The 19,540-nt window shown below is 51.3% G+C and overlaps 2 protein-coding genes across 4 annotated transcripts; one reads left to right on the forward strand and one right to left on the reverse strand.

The window, feature by feature from the left end:
- The first annotated feature begins 1,085 nt into the window (after positions 1-1,085).
- LOC122392508 (tubulin-specific chaperone C-like) lies at positions 1,086-15,466 on the forward strand. Of its 3 annotated transcripts, none has more exons than XM_043387434.1 (2): positions 1,086-1,122; positions 14,081-15,466. In XM_043387434.1, exon 2 carries the CDS (start codon positions 14,176-14,178, stop codon positions 15,232-15,234), a length of 1,059 nt encoding a protein of 352 aa, XP_043243369.1. In that variant the 5' UTR covers positions 1,086-1,122; positions 14,081-14,175; the 3' UTR covers positions 15,235-15,466. The 3 variants fall into 3 exon arrangements, with proteins under 3 accessions (XP_043243369.1, XP_043243368.1, XP_043243367.1); XM_043387433.1 differs by lacking the exon at positions 1,086-1,122 and adding an exon at positions 1,126-1,215; XM_043387432.1 differs by lacking the exon at positions 1,086-1,122 and adding an exon at positions 4,609-4,683.
- Positions 15,467-15,767: 301 nt separating this feature from the next.
- On the reverse strand, positions 15,768-19,321 carry LOC122392507 (protein amnionless-like). The gene is made up of 8 exons (XM_043387431.1): positions 19,286-19,321; positions 18,993-19,113; positions 18,394-18,603; positions 17,972-18,140; positions 17,478-17,655; positions 16,981-17,157; positions 16,539-16,649; positions 15,768-16,228 (listed from the first exon to the last, which is right to left on the reverse strand). Exons 1-8 carry the CDS (start codon positions 19,319-19,321, stop codon positions 15,995-15,997), a joined length of 1,236 nt encoding a protein of 411 aa, XP_043243366.1. The 3' UTR covers positions 15,768-15,994.
- Between the last annotated feature and the right edge of the window lie 219 nt (positions 19,322-19,540).

Raw genomic sequence — 19,540 nt, forward strand, 5'->3', positions numbered from 1 at the left:
ACTTATCGAGCGGTGGCGTTCTCGTCTCAATCGTATTGGTGATTATGGCACTTTGATGGGTGAAATAGATGAACTGTTAAAGGCTGAACCTTGGGTTGACCCATCGAGATCACCGAGGTCACCTAAAGTAGCCATATACAAAGTAACTGGTCTATCCGTGTACGGCGAATCGTCCGGTTGCGCTGTCTCGTCGATTCGATAATTGTCAGTTCCTGAGTTACAAAGTGGCTGAGGCAAACGCAAAAACGAACACTAAGCTAAGCTTTACAGGCTACCGATGTCGCCATGTTGAAAACTACTGGTGAAAATGCATACGGCAAAGCGACTGGTGGGTGGTGTCTTTATCTCGTTCAGCGCGGTAGCCGGTATACGCAATCGGCAATTCCTTTGTTGAAGGATGCTGCAATAGACGAAAGCGGTGAAGTCGCCTCAGACGGTCACCAAGGTCACTTAGGGTCACCACATTTAAAGCTGATATGCATAAATTGACCACTGTGATTTCAAAAGCACCTTTGTTGTTTGGACGGGACGACGGTGAAAACAGGGCGCCTGGGGCGATTTGATCAAGGTTCGTGAAATTTACACGTGACGTTTGGCACTTAGAAGGCCCACGAAGGGGGAGAAGCTCTAAATGTCACGTGACTAATATGCCCTCCGGCGCCCTGTTTTCACCGGCGTCCTTTGGACGACGGTGAAAACAGGGCGCCTGGGGCGATTTGATCAAGGTTCGCGAAATTTACACGTGACGTTTGGCGTGTGGAAAGGCCACGGAGGGGGAGGTTTTCCAAATGTCACGTGACTAATATGCCCTCCGGCGCCCTGTTTTCACCGGCGTCCTGTTGTTTCTGTAAATTTTATGAGTTTTTTTTTTATTTATGGATGGTTGTTATAGTTGCGGCCGAATAGTGTTGTTCCGGGACCCAAGATCTGGCATTTGCCATTTGGCCTTGGATCTGGCAGCCCCTAGTACCACGAAAGATGCGCACTTGGGACGTTCGAGACATTCCATTATGTGACCAAATTATTAACCGGCATTACCATCACATTTACATCACATTACAATTGCTACGCGCCCTAACCCAGAACAACAACACATTTACATATACTGTGATTAGTGGGCAGGTAGGTACCTATCCAAGGCCTTTTTTATTAGCTACTAGGCAGTTATCTGTTATCTATATTGATATACCGTGGTTTTGAGCGCACAGGTATTAGGTACACATATTTTTTCATTTTCACATGCTTTCTGCTGGGTGTTTGTTCAGGCAGCGGTTCAGGTTGGTGTGTAGTCCTTCATCAAAGGAAATATAGGTACCTATTTTTGGTTTCAAGATAAGGGCCCAGGTGACCTGTGGTTTGGATGCTGTGAATACCCTCGCCCTCGCCACAGCTCGAGTGTGGCGAGGGTGGTATTTATTTACTTTAGGACCGGCAGCCTTTACTTTCATTGCGAACCCCAAGTGATAGTAAGAAGCATATCGCATGACATAATTTGACCTTTTGATTTCATAGCTGATAGTCATTCATGGCACAAACAAGTTAAAATGCACCAATACAATATTTACCGTCACCTCCGTAGATCCCACCGACTGCTGCATACTCCACCGGCCACGCACTGCGCTCCAAGGTTTAGTGAATACAAATTAACGATGCTATTCAACTGTGAGGAAAGTGACGTCATGAAATTTCTCGTCGCGAAGCAGCGGCAGTGCCGAAGGCAATGCCTTAGGAGAGATTACAGGCAATGGTAGGTCAAATATTTTTAGGTTAAGTGGTTGATGCTCACCTAGTAGATGCTCACCTAGTAGATTGGATAAGAGGCATGGGAGCAGGATTGCTCATAGGATGCTGCCTCTCTCACTGTTTCGACATGTGTTGGTCCAGTTTCTTCTTAAATGTACTGATGGTGTGACTCATGACCACATCTTCTGGCAGGTTGTTCCAGCTGTCGACGACTCGGGACGAGAAGAACATGTTCCGCTTGTGTGTCCGGTGTCTCGGTTTACTTAACTTGAGGGGGTGTCCACGAGTCCTGTGTCGGTGTGGTCCTGCTTGCAGTCCAAGAAACTTGTCGCCAGCGTTCACCAGGTCAATGCCTTTTAGTATCTTGAATACTTGGATCAAGTCGCCTCTGTGCCGACGTTCCTGTAGGGTAGTTAGGTCCAGTCTTCTTAGGCGCTCTTCATATGGTAGGTCCGCTAGGCCTGGCACAAGCTTTGTAGCTCTCCTCTGGATTTTCTCAAGTTTCGTTTTATTTTTTTGCAGATATGGATTCCAGGTTTGTACCGCGTACTCGAGTCGGGGGCGCACCAAGGACTTATAGAGCGACATGAACATTTCTTGGTCCATACAGGTGAATGTTCTTTTGATTCTTCCCAGCATTGCACTTGCTCCGGCCACGACTTGTGCGACTTGTGCTGACGGCTTCAGGCTTGGTGTCAGGAGTACTCCTAGGTCCTTTTCTCGTTCAGTGGTTGCCAAGGCAATTCCCTTCATCGTGTACCCATGGTTCATATTCCTGTCACCAAAGTGCATGACCTTGCATTTCTCGGGGTTGAATGTAAGCAGCCAAGTCTTGCTCCATTGGTCCAGCTTCATTAGGTCAGCCTGTAGGATGGAATGGTCGTCGGCAGACTGGATGCTCCTGTAGATTTTCGCATCATCTGCAAACAATTTCCTTGGTGATTGTAGGTCATCCAGAAGGTCGTTAACGTACACCAGGAACAGTACTGGCCCGAGAACGCTGCCTTGGGGGACGCCGCTCCACACTGCTCTCCATCCAGAGCAATGGCCCCGAACGCATACTCTCTGCTTGCGAGTCGTCAGGAAGTCATCAATCCACTGCAGGATCTCTCCATCGATGCCAGCACTCCTGAGCTTGACAAGCAGTTGCGGATGTGGGACCGAGTCAAACGCTTTTTGACAATCCAGGTACACAGCGTCAACGCAGTAGCCATCATCGAGGTCATTCTCCAGGTCAAACATATACTCAAGAAGTTGAGTGACACAGGATCTCCTGGACCTGAAGCCATGCTGGTTCTGAGTGATAATATTGTGTTGTTCGAGGTGTTCCACTATTCTTGTCTTTAACAGCCTCTCCAACACCTTGCAGGGGACGGAGGTCAAGCTTATTGGACGGTAGTTAAGTGGCTCGGTGCGTCTCCCTTTCTTGTGAATCGGGGTCACATTGGCCTTTGTCCAGTCACTGGGGAGCTTTCCTGCTGCCAGAGACTTCCCAAAGATGATCGACAGTGGTTCTGCCAAGTTTCTAGCACAGCTTTTTAGAACAACAGGATGGATCCCGTCTGGGCCAGGCGCAGATGGGTTCAGCTGTGTCAGTATGTTGTACACATCATCAACATCAATTTCACACCTCGTAAGTCTGTCATCAGCAGGGAATGGAGGGCCTGGGGGACATACTCCAGCCGTCTTGTTGAATACTTTCTGGAATTGTTCATTCATCTCTTCACATGTTTCTTCTAGTGTCGTTGTCAGTTTCCCATCTTGCTTCTTGACCATCAGTATGTCTTCCTTGATTGAGGTCTTGCTTCGAGCATATGCATAAAATGCCTTTGGGTTGGATTTTATTTCATTTGCTAACTTGTGTTCGAAATCGTACTTGGCTTTCCTCACTGTCTTGGTGGCTGTATTCCTTGCCTGGACATATAGCTGTCTCAGTCTCTTGGAATTTCTGTTCTTCCGTAGTTTCGACCATGCGTCTTCCTTCAGCTTAACCTGCTGGAGAACCTCCCTTGTCACGCACTTTTTCTTGTAACGACCTCTTCGTGCATGGGAGTAGAGGGGTACTGTTTGGGCGATTGTTGACTGGTATTTGTTGAGAAAAACATTCCAGGCCTCATCTACATCCAGGGGGGTTAAAACACCCTCCCAGTTGACCTCATCGAACATGGTGGAGGCTAGCTCATAGTCCCCTTTATGGAAGTTTCTCTTGTCCTGTCCATCCATCTGTCCCTGATGGTCTCCATGGTCAACAGTGAATCTGAAGCTGAGTATACAGTGGTCACTAGAACCAACAGGTGACAAATATTCCAGATCAATCACTTCCAGTTCACTCCTTGTTAGAACAAGATCAAGAACAGATGGTTGGTCATTTCCTCTAACTCTTGTGAATTCTCTCACATGCTGGTATAAGAACGAGTTCAGACATTCATCAAGGAACTTGGCCTGCTCGCTTTCTAAGCCCCCCTCCACTTCAGGTTGTGTATTTGGCTTCAGGCCGAAGGCCTGAAGCCTAATGCACAATCACTTAACCTAAAAATATTTGACCTACCATTGCTTGCAATCTATTCATGCGAGCAACTTTTTCCTTATCCCCGGGTAGGCAAATATCAGTAGGTCAGGTTAGGTAAGGTTAGGTTATGTTCTGATAATTTTTTCCGTGTTTAATTTGCTATCCTACCCCATATCACCCAATTTTTAACCATTTAAATTTCGCCAATATGTATTTTTTTGGTATTATGACGTCATTTTCATTGAATTAAACATGCACATATTTTTCCTTTTCGCAAATGGCAATGGCGCAAACACGTTGTGCTTATAGCGTATTTGTTTATATCGTAATCGCCGCATTCGTATAATTTCGTCGGTGTACGTTACGTGACGCGGGGTGAGATGGCTGGATTTTATCAAGTTTTTGTGTGACTTTTTTAGTTTTGGTGACATGTAAGTATCATTTCTTGATTTAGGATGTCAAATAATGGAAGATTGTCGAAAATTTCCCTTTGAAAAAGTGTGCCGGTCCTAAAGTAAATATTTACCGTTTACTTTTTTATAAATTTAGTCTGAACCTTTTGATTGGAGAGATTCACAAATCACAAGGACAGAGCCCCCGCTAAGCGAACCTTGTTGCGTTGACCCTGCCCTCTACCCTCTGATCGCACAATTCCGATTCTATGGCAGAATTTATATTCCAAAGTTTAACTTGCGCACATAGCCGCGCACAGTTGGTCCCCTCACTGACTTCGCCTGGCTACGGCGTGACACCAACTGCAACCATACTTGTCAGGAGGCCCATAAATGTCAAGCGCCCGTCGCGCTTCAAACCCTGACTGTTGTAACCGGGAACTCATGCTCTCACCACATGGGGTCCAACGCTCTACCGACTGAGCTACAGGACCGGCATAGCTACTTGGCCTTAGCTGTGGCTAGGGTAAAGGGTATTCACTGCATCAAAACTCCAGGTTGCCTGGACCCTTATCTTGAGCCCAATAGTACCACTTCAACATGGGTTCTTAAACTAGAATAGCAGTTTTGTAGCATGAGTTGAAAGTAGCACAATTCTGAAGCTTTTATGCCCCAACAATGACCCTGGCCACTCAAAGACATATCAATTTCAGTTCTAAAATCATTCCCTTCAGGAAAATGATTTTCAAACAGAGCATCAAACAGAGAATCCTGAGAGGAGACCTTATCATGACATATAAGGTCCTTACAGGGAAGACGAGGATGGACCCAGAGCTTTTCTTTGCAAGGACTGAGGACAGCAGAACAAGAGGACATCACCTGAAATTGACCAAGAAGAGAGTTACTCACAAAGCAAGAAGCCAGTTTTTCTCACAACGGGTCATCAACCACTGGAACAAACTGCCAGATGATGTTGTCCTGGCTCCATCAACAAACTCTTTCAAAGAGAGGCTAGACCAACACTGGGCCACAAAATCATCCTCAATGTGATCCAAATCCAGTACCCATGCACTTCGCCTGGCTACGGCGTGACACCAACTGCAACCATACTTGTCATAGTGAGCACCAATTGGACATTGGTCTAATCCTAGCTCACATCTATAAACCTAAACCTAAACCTAAATGTGGTGCCTCAAGAGGAATGCATTGGTAAATGATTACAAAAAGTCCTATTCACCGTTCAAACAAATTTAGCATATTCTTGCATAATTTGACATCCTGAATCCAAATATGATGTTAACATGTGGTGTAACAGAACAAAACAATTACAGTTTATTTGTGGATGAAGTTTTCACCAACAGGTTTTACTTACCTTACTAATGGCAGGGCTTTGGGAGGCCAGAGGCCTTTTGGACCCGTTCTCATCAAGCTCTTTGAATCTCGGTTATTGCTCTAGCTTAGGTAGGTATGTCATAAATATGATCAGACCAGTGACTATCAAGCCGGTTCTTGAACTCGTTAGCAGAGGTCGCCGTCACGACGTGGGGAGGCAGGGAGTTCCAGTCGTTAAGCGCCCAGACGCTCCAGTGGTTTCTCCGAGCTCTTGTCAGCACTGTCGGTTTCGCTAGCTTCATGGAGTGACCTCTGGTGCTTGTAGAAGGAGCCGGCTGGAAGAAGTCGTCCTTTGCCACGTTGAGGTGGTCATTCATCAGCATGTACACCATGATGACGTCACCTCTGCGTCGTCTGTAGAGCTGGGATGGAAGCTTGAGTTTGCTGAGGCGCTCCTGATACGGAAGATGATGGATCTCCGCGACATGCCGGGTAGCTCGGCGCTGTACTCGCTCCACAAGAAGCTGGTCTTCCTTGGTAAAGGGTCCCCAGACAATGTTCCCATACTCCAGGTTGGGGCGCACCACTCACCAGTGTCTTGAAGAGAAGGGGTAACGTCCGAGTGTCCAGCAGCTCGAAAGAACGCCTGATGATCCCCAGGATCTGGTTTGCCTTCTTGATAGCCGTGGCAGCCTGCTTCCGAAACTTCAACTGCTCGTCGACGATGACTCCCAGATCCTTCTCCTCCCCAACTTGTGCGACAGGGGCTCCGAGCAGGGAGTACTCGTGTCTGGGATTGCCAGACCCCAGATGCAGGACCTTACATTTCCTCTGATTAAAAGGCAGCAGCCAAGTCGTGGACCAGTGTTCGAGGGATTCCAGGTCCAACTGCATCTGGATGCGGCCCTGGGTTCCTTCCAGCCAAGGACACGCATACAATTTCGCGTCGTCCGTGAAGAGAGCGAGGAAGGCATGGTCTCCAACCTGGAGTACCTACCCGGCCTGAACTGCAGCGACAACGTCATTCTCAGATTTACCCAGATTTACCCTGGTATGCTACTCTCCCAGAAACCCAAGCCAGGCATCTCACCATGCAGTCATCGACTATGAAAGCCTCCCCAAGAAATTGGAGGAATGCAACTGGTTGCAGCTCGCGGACATGGACATCGAAGAGTCCTACACCACCTTTAACCCGCGAGTTGCTGGGGGGGGGGGGGGGGGCGTTAAACGCCCCCACTTTTTTCGTCGGGCCATAACGTCCATCAATTGAGCAGCAGATTGATATTCGCGAATATCAAACTAAAAATTCGATATTCGGACGGGGAACGCAATAACTCAAGAACCAGTGAACCGATTTTGATGAAAAGACCCTCATTCGATTCCTCGTTCCTCATTGCAGGTTGAAAGCGATTTCCAGGTCACTAGGTCATGACCTTCAAGGTCAAGGTCAAGGTCAAAGGACGGGGAACGCTCTACAGCCTAAAGTTACCGTCTGATTGGCTTGTAAATGTTCTCAATCGATTCCTCGACCCCGATTCCAGGTTGACAGCGATTTCCAGGTCACTAGGTCATGACCTTCAAGGTCAAGGTCAAGGTCAAAGGACGGGGAACGCTCTACAGCCTAAAGTTACCGTCTGATTGGCTTGTAAATGGTCTCAATCGATTCCTCGACCCCGATTCCAGGTTGACAGCGATTTCCAGGTCACTAGGTCATGACCTTCAAGGTCAAGGTCAAGGTCAAAGGACGGGGAATGCTCTACAGCCTAAAGTTACCGTCCGATTGGCTTGTAAATGGTCTCAATCGATTCCTTGACCCCGATTCCAGGTTCACAGCGATTTCCAGGTCACTAGGTCATGACCTTCAATGTCAAGGTCAAGGTCAAAGGACGGGGAACGCTCTACAGCCTAAAGTTACCGTCCGATTGGCTTGTAAATGGTCTCAATCGATTCCTCGACCCCGATTCCATTTTTGACAGCGATTTCCAGGTCACTAGGTCATGACCTTCAAGGTCAAGATTGACCTTTACAAGCCAATCGGACGGTAACTTTAGGCTGTAGAGCGTTCCCCGTCCTTTGACCTTGACTTTGACCTTGAAGGTCATGACCTAGTGACCTGGAAATCCCTGTCAACCTGGAATCGGGGTCGAGGAATCGATTGAGACCATTTACAAGCCAATCGGACGGTAACTTTAGGCTGTAGAGCGTTCCCCGTCCTTTGACCTTGACCTTGACCTTGAAGGTCATGACCTAGTGACCTGGAAATCGCTGTCAACCTGGAATCGGGGTCAAGGAATCGATTGAGACCATTTATTAGCCAATCGGACGGTAACTTTAGGCAGTAGAGCGTTCCCCGTCCTTTGACCTTGACCTTGACCTTAAAGGTCATGACCTAGTGACCTGGAAATCGCTGTCAACCTGGAACCGGGGTCGGGGAATCGATTGAGACCATTTACAAGCCAATCGGACGGTAACTTTAGGCTGTAGAGCGTTCCCCGTCTTTTGACCTTGACCTTGACCTTGAAGGTCACGACCTAGTGACCTGGAAACCGCTGTCAACCTGGAATCGGGGTCGAGGAATCGATTGAGACCATTGACAAGCCAATCGGACGGTAACTTTAGGCTGTAGAGCGTTCCCCGTCCTTTGACCTTGACCTTGAAGGTCATGACCTAGTGACCTGGAAATCGCTGTCAACCTGGAATCGGGGTCGGGGAATCGATTGAGACCATTTACAAGCCAATCGGACGGTAACTTTAGGCTGTAGAGCGTTCCCCGTCCTTTGACCTTGACCTTGAACTTGAAGGTCATGACCTAGTGACCTGGAAATCGCTGTCAACCTGGAATCGGGGTCGAGGAATCGATTGAGACCATTTACAAGCCAATCGGACGGTAACTTTAGGCTGTAGAGCGTTCCCCGTCCTTTGACCTTGACCTTGACCTTTAAGGTCATGACCTAGTAACCTGGAAATCGCTGTCAACCTGGAATCGGGGTCGGGGAATCGACTGAGACCATTTACAAGCCAATCGGACGGTAACCTTAGGCTGTAGAGCGTTCCCCGTCCTTTGACCTTGACCTTGACCTTGAAGGTCATGACCTAGTGACCTGGAAATCGCTGTCAACATGGAATCGGGGTCGAGGAATCGATTGAGACCATTTACAAGCCAATCGGACGGTAACTTTAGGCTGTAGAGCGTTCCCCGTCCTTTGACCTTGACCTTGACCTTGAAGGTCATGACCTAGTGACCTGGAAATCGCTGTCAACCTGCAATGAGGAACGAGGAATCGAATGAGGGACTTTTCATCAAAATCGGTTCACTGGTTCTTGAGGTATTGCGTTTCCCGTCCGAATATCGAATTTTTAGTTTGATATTCGCGAACCTTGACCTTGACCTTGAAGGTCATGACCTAGTGACCTGAAAATGGTAGTCAACCTGGAATCGGGGTCGAGGAATCGATTGAGACCATTTACAAGCCAATCGGACGGTAACTTTAGGCTGTACAGCGTTCCCCGTCCTTTGACCTTGACCTTGACCTTGAAGGTCATGACCTAGTGACCTGGAAATCGCTGTCAACGTGGAATCGGGGTCAAGGAATCGATTGAGACCATTTACAAGCCAATCAGACGGTAACTTTAGGCTGTAGAGCGTTCCCCGTCCTTTAACCTTGACCTTGACCTTGAAGGTCATGACCTATTGACCTGGAAATCGCTGTTAACCTGGAATCGGGGTCGAGGAATCGATTGAGACCATTTACGAGCCAATCGGACGGTAACTTTAGGCTGTAGAGCGTTCCCCGTCCTTTGACCTTGACCTTGACCTTGAAGGTCATGACCTAGTGACCTGGAAATCGCTGTCAACCTGGAATCAGGGTCGAGGAATCGATTTAGACCATTTACAAGCCAATCGGACTTTAACTTTAGGCTGTAGAGCGTTCCCCGTCCTTTGACCTTGACCTTGACCTTGAAGGTCATGACCTAGTGACCTGGAAATCGCTGTCAACCTGCAATGAGGAACGAGGAATCGAATGAGGGTCTTTTCATCAAAATCGATTCACTGGTTCTTGAGTTATTGCGTTCCCCGTCCGAATATCGAATTTTTAGTTTGATATTCGCGAATATCAATGTGCTGCTCAATTGATGGACGTCGGGCCATAGCATAAAAACGGCGCGCCGCAGGCGCGCCAAAATTTGGGAACCTGTAGGGAATTTACTGAAGTTTGTTGCGACAAAGTTTCAAAAAAAATTGGTCTGAAAATTTTTGAGATATCGAGGTTTTAGTGACGTCATGATTTCTGAGTTTTCGACCAAAAACGGCATATGTTCAAAAAATCATATAAAATCACAGAATAGACATACAGACATGCCGTAAACGCCATTAGACTGCCAATACCATAATCAATCAAATGGCTATCTTCGATTATTGATTATCGTTCCGCATTTTCCAAAATCTTGAACTGAATCTTGGCAATTTCTCGTGACTACTTCACAAGTCACGACCATGATACATGCATTTCTTAAATTGAACTTTTTGAACCAAACACGTACACATATGATAAAATGAATGTCACCATCGTGTTCTACGCCCCAAATTACCCGTAAAACATATGTCACAGGCTGCGAATATCAGTTTTGATTTTCGGGGATATGTGCCTACCCGGTTGACCTGACTTGACCCTGACCTCTGCTTGACTGACCCCTACATGGAGCTTACACTCTTGTAGGCCTTATATGAAGGATTGTGCACCGTTTTGACAGAGTTTATGACGAGAGGCGCCTATTGCGAAGTCCATGCTACTGAAAGCCCGATTTCAGGTGTTTGACCTGTCCTTGACCCGACCTGTGACCTCAAAATTCAAATTTAAAGTGGTCATCTGAAGCGTCTCGTCGCGTTCTTTCGTTTGCCGCCTCGTGCGTTTCGCTGCGCCTATTGGTTCTCGAGCTATCGGCTGGGGGCGTTTAACGCCCCCCCCCCCAGCAAACGGTGGGTGGCGAAATACCCCAGCAACTGCCGGGTTAAAGGTAACGTGTCAGTTGCTGTTACCAGATGCTCGAGACTGAGGAAGGACGCCCAGAAAAGGAATTTGTACATGAACAGGACAGCAAAAAAGGCCGAAATGAAGGTGTCAAAAGCTCACAAGATATAGCCAACGCAAGGTATTGGGTATTCGTCATTTGGGTCATGACATGACCTGAAGAACAAGGTCATATCTCGGAAACCAAAAACCACAGAAACTTGAAATTTTCAGTGGACATCGAGAAAGGATAGAGGAGCAGCTATACAAAAATCAGGCTTCTAGCTCTAAAAATGTTGAGTGCAGAGCAGAAAAACTAGGTACCTGGGGGGGGGGGGCAACCCCCCCCCCCATGTGCGGGCGAGGGTTAATGACCGGGGAGGGTCTTTAATATAAAAATAATTGTTAAACACCAGTTAAGTTTATATAAAGAGAGCTTTTAAAGGCTACTGCCTTCTTCACAGTGTTCCATTTTTCAGACTTTTTGGTGGCAAATCACACCTAATGGGGAAAATACTTTCATCCCTAAAATATAAATGACCGACTTTACTTCATCTCTGAAAAAAGTTTAATGTATTCCCAACAGCCAGTTTACATGTCACTTGACAGTTGATGCACCCACATCCTCTTGTTTTACACCCTGTCAAGATTCTGACATGAAATCCTGGTTTAGCAGTTGGCATACAAATTGGCATTAGACCATTTTGCAAATATACTTCGGTTATTCATTTCCTTTTTTCTCATCCTAGGATTTTTTTTCTTCATCGGCACACCCAACCAAAATCCAATTTTAGAACACTGCTTCTTCATCAGCCATATTTGCTCAAAAAGTGTTTATGGGAAAGTGTGATATATAAGTGCACAGAAGTACAGTAATACTACTGTTATCTGTGATAAGTGTAAGAATGTCGTGTGGTTACTACGGGTTTTTCGGGGTTTTGATCACGAATACCATGTTAGTTTTGATCACAGATGATGTCTTCATGCATTTAGGCCAGGTCGGATCAGGTAAGGTCAGGTCAACCAGTAGAGGTCCTGCTAGATATTCGTAGTAGGTGTCAACCGCCTCTGACAGCTTCGTAACACATCACAAAGGCACCAAAACTACTTCGTAAGTGTTCAAATGGTTGCTAAATTCGAACTCAGCTAAAAAACTAGCCTAGAAACGTGTAAAAGTCGAAAAAGTTAACCGAGGTCATCAAAGGTCAGTGACCTGACCTAACCTTCAGGTGACCTTGACACTCACCCTAATGCATGGGAGCAACATCATATCACATGTTTGAACGCTTGAAACCACGAAAAGACTGCAAACGCGCGGCTAATGCGACCCGACATACGCCGAATCTCGACTCCGGCCAAACATGGTCTCGAAAAGTTGGTCACAGGTCAAAGGTCATTTGTGCCAGGGTCATGAATTTTAAAGGATATGTGTAAAATTGCTTAACGCGAGGATACTGAAAGTTTCATCGCGATCGGCCGCTTTTTATTAACCCGCGCCCTGATGGGGGGGGGGGCATTTTGGCCCCCCTGTGGTTTTTCTTAAATAGCGAGAAAACGGCGGCGCTTGGCTACCTTACCGGGCATCAATTTGACACCATCACACAAAATTTCAAGTCACAGGTCACCTCAGGTCAGGAGTTATTGAGGTCAAACTGAGGTCATGTTCGAGTAAAAATGATCAAAAAACATGACATCTTGAAATGCTCACCAATTCTACAGTTATTAACAAGCAATTTTAAAGTTCTTTATGTGGTTGTGTAGAGAAAAGACGGCGCTACAAAACTGCTATCTCAGATTTTCGAAATGTTGGGATTTTGATCACCAAAAAATAAAAAAGATTTTTTTTTTAGAAAAACTTAAAAAATTTCCAAAAAAATTTCGAATTTAAAAAAAGGAATATATTTGATAGTCCCTGCGCTCTTCGATATACATACCAAATTTTAGATCGATACCTCTTTTTTGGCCAAGTTATAGCGAAAAAACTGTTAAAAATTGATGACGTCAAATTTTTGAACTCAATTTTTAGAAATTCTAGACCTCGTAGCGCAAAACGGAGACCACCACTGAACTCCCCGTGACGAGCTGCATCGAATCGATACTCATTTTATGCAAAAATAATAACTTTGAAATTTGACCTAATTTGACTTGACCTTGACCTGACCTTGACCTGACCTTGATCAAAACGTGACCTAAGCTGGCCCAAAAGTCTGCCTGACCCACATAATCGCATTTGTCATGTAAAATGGACCATGAAACATGTATCACACGACACTTTCATATTGTGACCCCCCCCCCCCCCCCAGTGACCTGACCTCTGTGACCTGACCTGGTATCAGTGACCTCAAATAGCAAAATATGTGTTTGAAGAACATTTCCCCATCGATGATTTTCAATGAACTGCATTTTACTCGATTTTACAACGCATTTCTTGAAATGCCTGTAAACGGTGAAAATTCGACCTTTGACCTGACCTGTGACGTCATCGGTTTGACCGAGGTCAATGAAATTGGGTCACAAGGTAGTTCCCCGTTGGGGCTATCCAACGCCGTTTACCGCTTGTCGCTATGTTGCGTGGTTCTCGAGATCTTAGGGGGGGGGGGGCAAAATGCCCCCCCCCATCAGACCGCGTTGCTCGGCAGACCCCATCAGGGCGCGGGTTAAGAGTTATTCGCGAAAAGCCGAGGGGGGTCCGTTTGACCCCGCTATAAGTGCGAGGCTTTAAGCGTATCTTCCTGAAAAGCCACTGAACGCGTCGCGGATTGCGGTATTTCACTGACCGTACAAAGGTTCACGTATGACGACATAGGTCAGCGACCTGACCTGACCCGAAAATGCGGTCGATGCAACAAGATCCGGTTTGATACAAAGGTGAAGTGTGTCAACTTTCAGCTCTCTATAGCCGGCGCGTTTTGAGGAATCGCGAAAAACTGTCTGGGGGTGTGGCACTCGTCCCGTCTCCATGTATATAAAGACAAGCCCGTCCCCCACTTTTCGGGTGGAGTTTTATATTTTGGCCGTAAAAAGGTCATCAAAATGACAGCAGTCCACACAATGCCGGCAGCATCTCCTTTCTTATGGCTTTACTTATGTTCCAGGTCAGTCCATCGTCGCCTCTACTGGAGTCCTCTGCCAGTCGCAGTGTGTTGTGCTGTAGTGCAGCGGGGTGAGCCGCTCAGCGCCTGTGGCGGCCATGGCCGGCCTGGTGGGCTCCGTGGACGCGGCCGCGCCGCCGGCCGACGTGATCGGCTCCTCTGAGCGGCGCAGGGAGCTCGGCCAGCGGCTGGACGAGCGCCACCGCGAGCGGCTAGAGTCGCAGGCGCAGCGGCGCTCCGAGCGCACCGCCGGCGCCGCCCAGGCCGAGCAGGCCGACCACTTCTGGGCGGCGCTGGAGCGCGAGGAGGCGGCCGCGCGCGCCGAGCTGGCGCTGCCGGACGGCGCCGACCGGGCGGCCGTGGGCGACGCGCTGGACGCGGCCAGCCGCCGGCTGCAGAGCGTGCATCGGTTCATCGCCGACTCGGCCGCCTTTCTACCGGCGTTCGAGCTGCGCCGGGCGCAGGAGCGCGCCCGCCAGCTGCAGCAGTTCGTACAGCAGCGCCAGGACCAGCTGGTGCCCCGCAAACGGTTCGGCTTCCGCGGCCAGCGGGCGGCGCGTGCCGAGCCGCGCCCGGCCGAGGCGGCGGCGCCGACCGAGCCGGCGACGGGAGCGGACCCGGCCGCCGCCGCCGACCAGTGCGGCTTCAGCGGCCAGACGGACGCGCGCCTGGCGCTGGGTGGCGCGGCCGTGACGGGCCGCGACGTGACGCTGACGTGCCTGACGCGGTGCACGGTGCGCGTGACGGGCGCGCCGGCCACGGTGCACCTGTCGCACCTGCGCGACTGCCGGCTCCTGCTGGGCCCCGTCACCAGCTCCGTGTTCCTGGAGGACTGCCAGCGGTGCACGCTGGCGGCCGCCTGCCAGCAGCTGCGCGCCCACACCAGCGCCGACTGCGACCTCTACCTGCACGTCACCAGCCGCGCCGTGGTCGAGCACTGCCAGCGGCTCCGGTTCGCGCCGTACACGCTGACCGGCGCGGACGTGGCGGCGGACTGGGCCACCACCGGCCTGGCCGCCGACACCAACAACTGGAGTGACGTGGACGACTTCAACTGGCTGTCCAAGGCGCAGCCGTCGCCCAACTGGAGCGTGCTGCCGGAGGCCGAGCGGGTCACCGACTGGGACGGGCCGGCGGGCGGCGCCGAGAGCCGGTGAGCCGCGCGCCCACAGTGGGGAGTCATTCCGACCGGCAGAACGCACTATGTGATTACGCCATGCCGTCCGCCGTCAGACTGGGCTCTCGGCGCCCATTCTTGGCTTTGCCAGCTGTAAACTGGTGTATGTTCGATTGCACTGGGATAGTCGCCTAGTCATTGCGTTGCAAAACTGTGTCAAGCAACTGATATAACAATAGTTTTTGCTGATGTATTAGCATTGCCAGGTGGATACATCTGCCGTCCAAAGGCAAAAACGCATATGTCGGGTCATGACCTGACCCGACACATGCGGTTTTGCCTTTGGACGGCAGACATGTCCTCGGTTCAATTCGATATACGATACGATTACCGTGATTGAATGCGACAATGGCACTTAACAATGACTTATAAGGTCCGGCATTCGGAAACGTCGCATTCTAGGCACTTGATAAGCTAATTACATATAGATGTTAACAAATAACGATAAATGCCTTTTGTGCAAAATAAACAACAGCTCAATCGATTGGGATATGGTGTAGTAAAAACAGAAGCACTGCAGCTCGCCACACCACAGCTATCGTCCGGAACTCAACTACTGTGCACCAATGGTGTCATGCACGGTCGATCATGTCCAGCAGGTCCGCCTATCCTTTAATGGGACTAGTGTGATCAGAAATCAGAATGGCATGGTTCTGTTCGGGTTGGGTATGTAGCCGTTGTACATCTGTCGGTCGGGCCGGCCAGGCTCAGTCCGAGGGTCCCGTACCCCCCGGCCAGGCTCAGTCCGAGTCCTGGACGTCGATCAGCAGCTCGGTCTCGGCCGGCGGCCCGCGGGCGGCTCCGTCCGCTCCCTGCTCGGGCCCTGTGTGGTCCCCCGGCTGCGGGCACGGCGGCTCCGGCTCAGCGGCCTCCTCCGCTGGCGCGGGGGACGACTCGCCGCTGTCCTCCCGGCCTGCCGGGCTCGGCTCGGCCCTGTCCTCCAGGCCAGGGCCCGGTGCGCCAACCGTCTCAGCCTGGAAGGGGTGGCACGGACCAATACCTTAGAACACTGAATGAGTGGAACGATGAGCATTTGATCGTGGTATGACAGTTTGACGTTTGTGAAAAGCGATATTGTGCAATATATGTGTTCACATTATCGCTTTTCACAGAGCATTTGATCATTCATATCATACAGTACGCACGTAAGCATTATTCAACAAACACGTTTGGAACAAAACTGAGACATTGCGGCAGCCGCAAACGGCCGACACCGGAGCGTTTTGGCCGGACTGTTCCGTTGAGCTTGTATCCCAGCGCCCGCCCTCTGGTCCGGCTGCTCACGTTTGTTCCGGCCGCCGTGATCACGGGCACGCCGAAGAAAGGGTTGGCCACCGACTTGCCGTCGGGAGTGACGCAGAGGGCGCTGCTGGGCGCCAGCAGCGTGGCAGGCACCTGCGGGGGGGGGGGGGGGGGGCTGATTACATCCAGCACGGCAGGCAGAACATTTACACCTCGTGCTGTCTACAGCACGGGAGGAAAGGTCATTGGACCCTACACCAGCCGTAGGCGGGAGTGAGGGAAGGACATTCCACCTCACACTGTCCACAGCGCAGTGCTCTGTACATCGTTCGAACGGGGAGGAAAGGACCTAAGGATCTACCCCCACCCGGTCCGTGGTACATACTCGCTGCTCAGTGCTGGTCAAATTCTAAGGATTCTCGACAGCGACACTCGGCTCTGGCAGGCTCCTGTGGGGGGGGGGGGGGGGGGGGCGCGCACTTACGTGGTCGTCCAGTTGGGAGTTTCCGAACAGGGGGTTGTCGAAGGAGCGCGGCGCCTTGGGCGGGGCGGCGGCGGGTGGCGCGGCGGACCCGGTGTCGGGCTCGCTGGAGCCGGCGGTGTGGACCGAGGCCGAGTCGTGCGCAGAGTCCAGCTCCTCCACACGCTGGCCCAGCTCCACCTGCGGCGGCCAGAGAGCCAGTGGTAACGGTGACGATACGCCGCCGGCTGGCTCACTGCCAGGACGGGGGAGGGCAGCGCAGACAGACTATCGGGACACTACCATTAGGTCAGTGAAGAACTTTCATACTTGTGCATTCCTGGCGAAAAGTTATTTGGCACAAGCTTGGCTGTGCGTAGTTTACAGAAGATGCTTAATTGATTACACATATTACAACGTAACACTTGAGCCATGAGCCCGCCTGCCCTGTCTGGCAGACGCAGCTGGTCGCACTACCCCCTGGCTCTGGCTCTGTACGCCCGCGGAGAAGACTGACTCGCCTCTGAGCCGCACGTGCTGTTGCGGAACCTGGCGAAGTGGAAGGGCGCGGCGGCGGCGGCGGCCAGCCGGCGGCGCACGGCGGGCAGCTGGCCGGCCAGCGCGGCCGCCCGCTCCGCCACGTGCCACTGGGATGGCGGCGGCGGCAGACGGAGCCGCTCCCTGCTCGGCAGACTCACACTGCCGCACACGGCGCAGACGGGTCAGCCGTGGGGCGGCAGAACTACACCACTCAGCACGGCAGAGGTGTGCAATAACAACCGTTCGAGAGGCAGTGACGGGACGGTAGCACAGGGGGGGGGGGGGGCATGCTGGTCCACCAATCAGGTATCGCTGCGGATAGTGGACTTGGCGATGCACACGATCACAACAGGAACTAAAAAACGGCTCGCTTCTGTGAACAAACGGGTAGTGCGCGTGGCAACAGTTCACTATAGATAACCATATACCAACTGCCTGTCCGCATACACCAGCTGGCTGTCTGGGGGCCACTGACCGTTTGGTCCTGACGGCCCAGACGAGCAGCGCGGCCACCACGGCCAGGACCACGGTGGCCAGCACGGGCCCGGCGGCCGACCGCCCGCCGCCGGCGCCCCCGCCGCCGGTCAGCGCGGCGTGCCGGGGCCCGGAGACGTGCACCTCCGGCCCGGACATCCCCGGCTCGGCTGCACAGACACGGATGGGGAAGACAGGAGAGGCATACGTCAGTCACGACGGCTGAGACGGGGAGATGAAAACTTGTGAGTTTAAATATGGCTAAAAAAACTATTATCAGACAAATATATCAAGCCTATATCAATAACATTAATAACATCAAGCCTACGAAGCCGCACAGGGGTTAACTATCACGAGTCCGGTGGCGCAGTTTGTCCCACCACCCCACTGCCGAGCCCCCGCAGCTCGTCCGTGCCCACTGACCGGCCAGCCGGTCGGCCAGCTCCCGGGCCAGGCGCGCGCTGTCGGTCCGCTCCGTCTGCGCGTCCACCAGCACGGCCTGCAGACGGCCGGCGTGGGTGGCCGAGACGTGCCAGCGCACCGCGCCCGAGCCGCGGAGCTGCCGCACCAGCCGGCGCAGAGCGGCCGCCGCCGCGGGCCGCCCGGCGCTCGGTGTTACCCGCACCACGGCTCCTGGGGCGGGGCGGGGCGGGACTCACGGTCAGAGGGCGGGGAGGGAGGCGGGGCGAGCAGCGGGCACATCCGGACGGATGGCGGTGGCTATGTGCCGGCGACTGATGGGAGGGACACACGGCCAGGTCATCCAGCCATTGATGGACCTAGTGGGAGGTAGAATACAGAATGTCAGACGTCAGTGTCACCGACAGACCGATAAAACACGGCGGTTAAAGAACTGAAAACCGCCAACATCAGACTATCTCCTATCAGCTATCATTACACTACACAGGTGCCACGTCTACATCAATTAGTGGTGACCTCGCGGCTGTCCCCTACCCGCCGCCCGTGGGCCGTGGCCCACCTACACAGCATCACTGATGGTCGGAGTCTGTTCGGTCGCTCACCGCACATGGGACAGCAGTGGCCGACTGGCTGCACAGGGTCGCTGCACGGCGCCTCGCCACACTCGGTGGCCGCGCAGATCACCGAGAGCATCTCGGGGCGGTCGTTACCGCACGCGCACTCCTGCCAATAACACAAAAATGCTCAGCCGGAAAATACGCGTACGGTCACCCCTACAGAAAAATGGAGGGCACTCAGCCCCCGCAGCAGCACGAGAGAGCAAAAATGAAGGAATACAAAGGCAAGAAAATAGGTGGCGATGCCTGAGGAAGCATGAGGAACGTGCTGCACACACCGGGATCGTCCAAACGAGGAGCTTCCTGTCAGACATGGGCACGGATCCCAGACGACCAAACACGAAAATCAAAATGACCACTAGATTAGTGGTCTTAAAGCGTGGAATTATTGTGGAAAACATAGCTAATAGATGCCTCTCAACGAACCAACTATTTTGCATTCCCTCAGTGCTTACAGTTTTCAGAAAATCCCTCAAGATCCATCTCGGATCCACGATCACGAATCATGGATCCGAGATGGATCTTGAGGGATT

The sequence above is a fragment of the Amphibalanus amphitrite genome, unplaced genomic scaffold (genome assembly GCF_019059575.1).
Source record: "Amphibalanus amphitrite isolate SeventyFive unplaced genomic scaffold, NRLGWU_Aamphi_draft 000488F_arrow, whole genome shotgun sequence".
Taxonomy (NCBI): Eukaryota; Metazoa; Arthropoda; class Thecostraca; order Balanomorpha; family Balanidae; genus Amphibalanus; species Amphibalanus amphitrite.

Coding starts and splice junctions, on each gene's coding strand:
- LOC122392507 (XM_043387431.1), bottom strand. CDS start 19,321: ATGTCTGACAGGAAGCTCCTCGTTTGGACGATCCCG. Junction 18,604..18,992: donor CCACTGCTGTCCCATGTGCG/GTGAGCGACCGA, acceptor GCCCCGCCCCAG/GAGCCGTGGTGCGGGTAACA. Junction 16,650..16,980: donor ACTCCCAACTGGACGACCAC/GTAAGTGCGCGC, acceptor CCCCCCCCGCAG/GTGCCTGCCACGCTGCTGGC.
- LOC122392508 (XM_043387434.1), top strand. CDS start 14,176: ATGGCCGGCCTGGTGGGCTCCGTGGACGCGGCCGCGCCGCCGGCCGAC.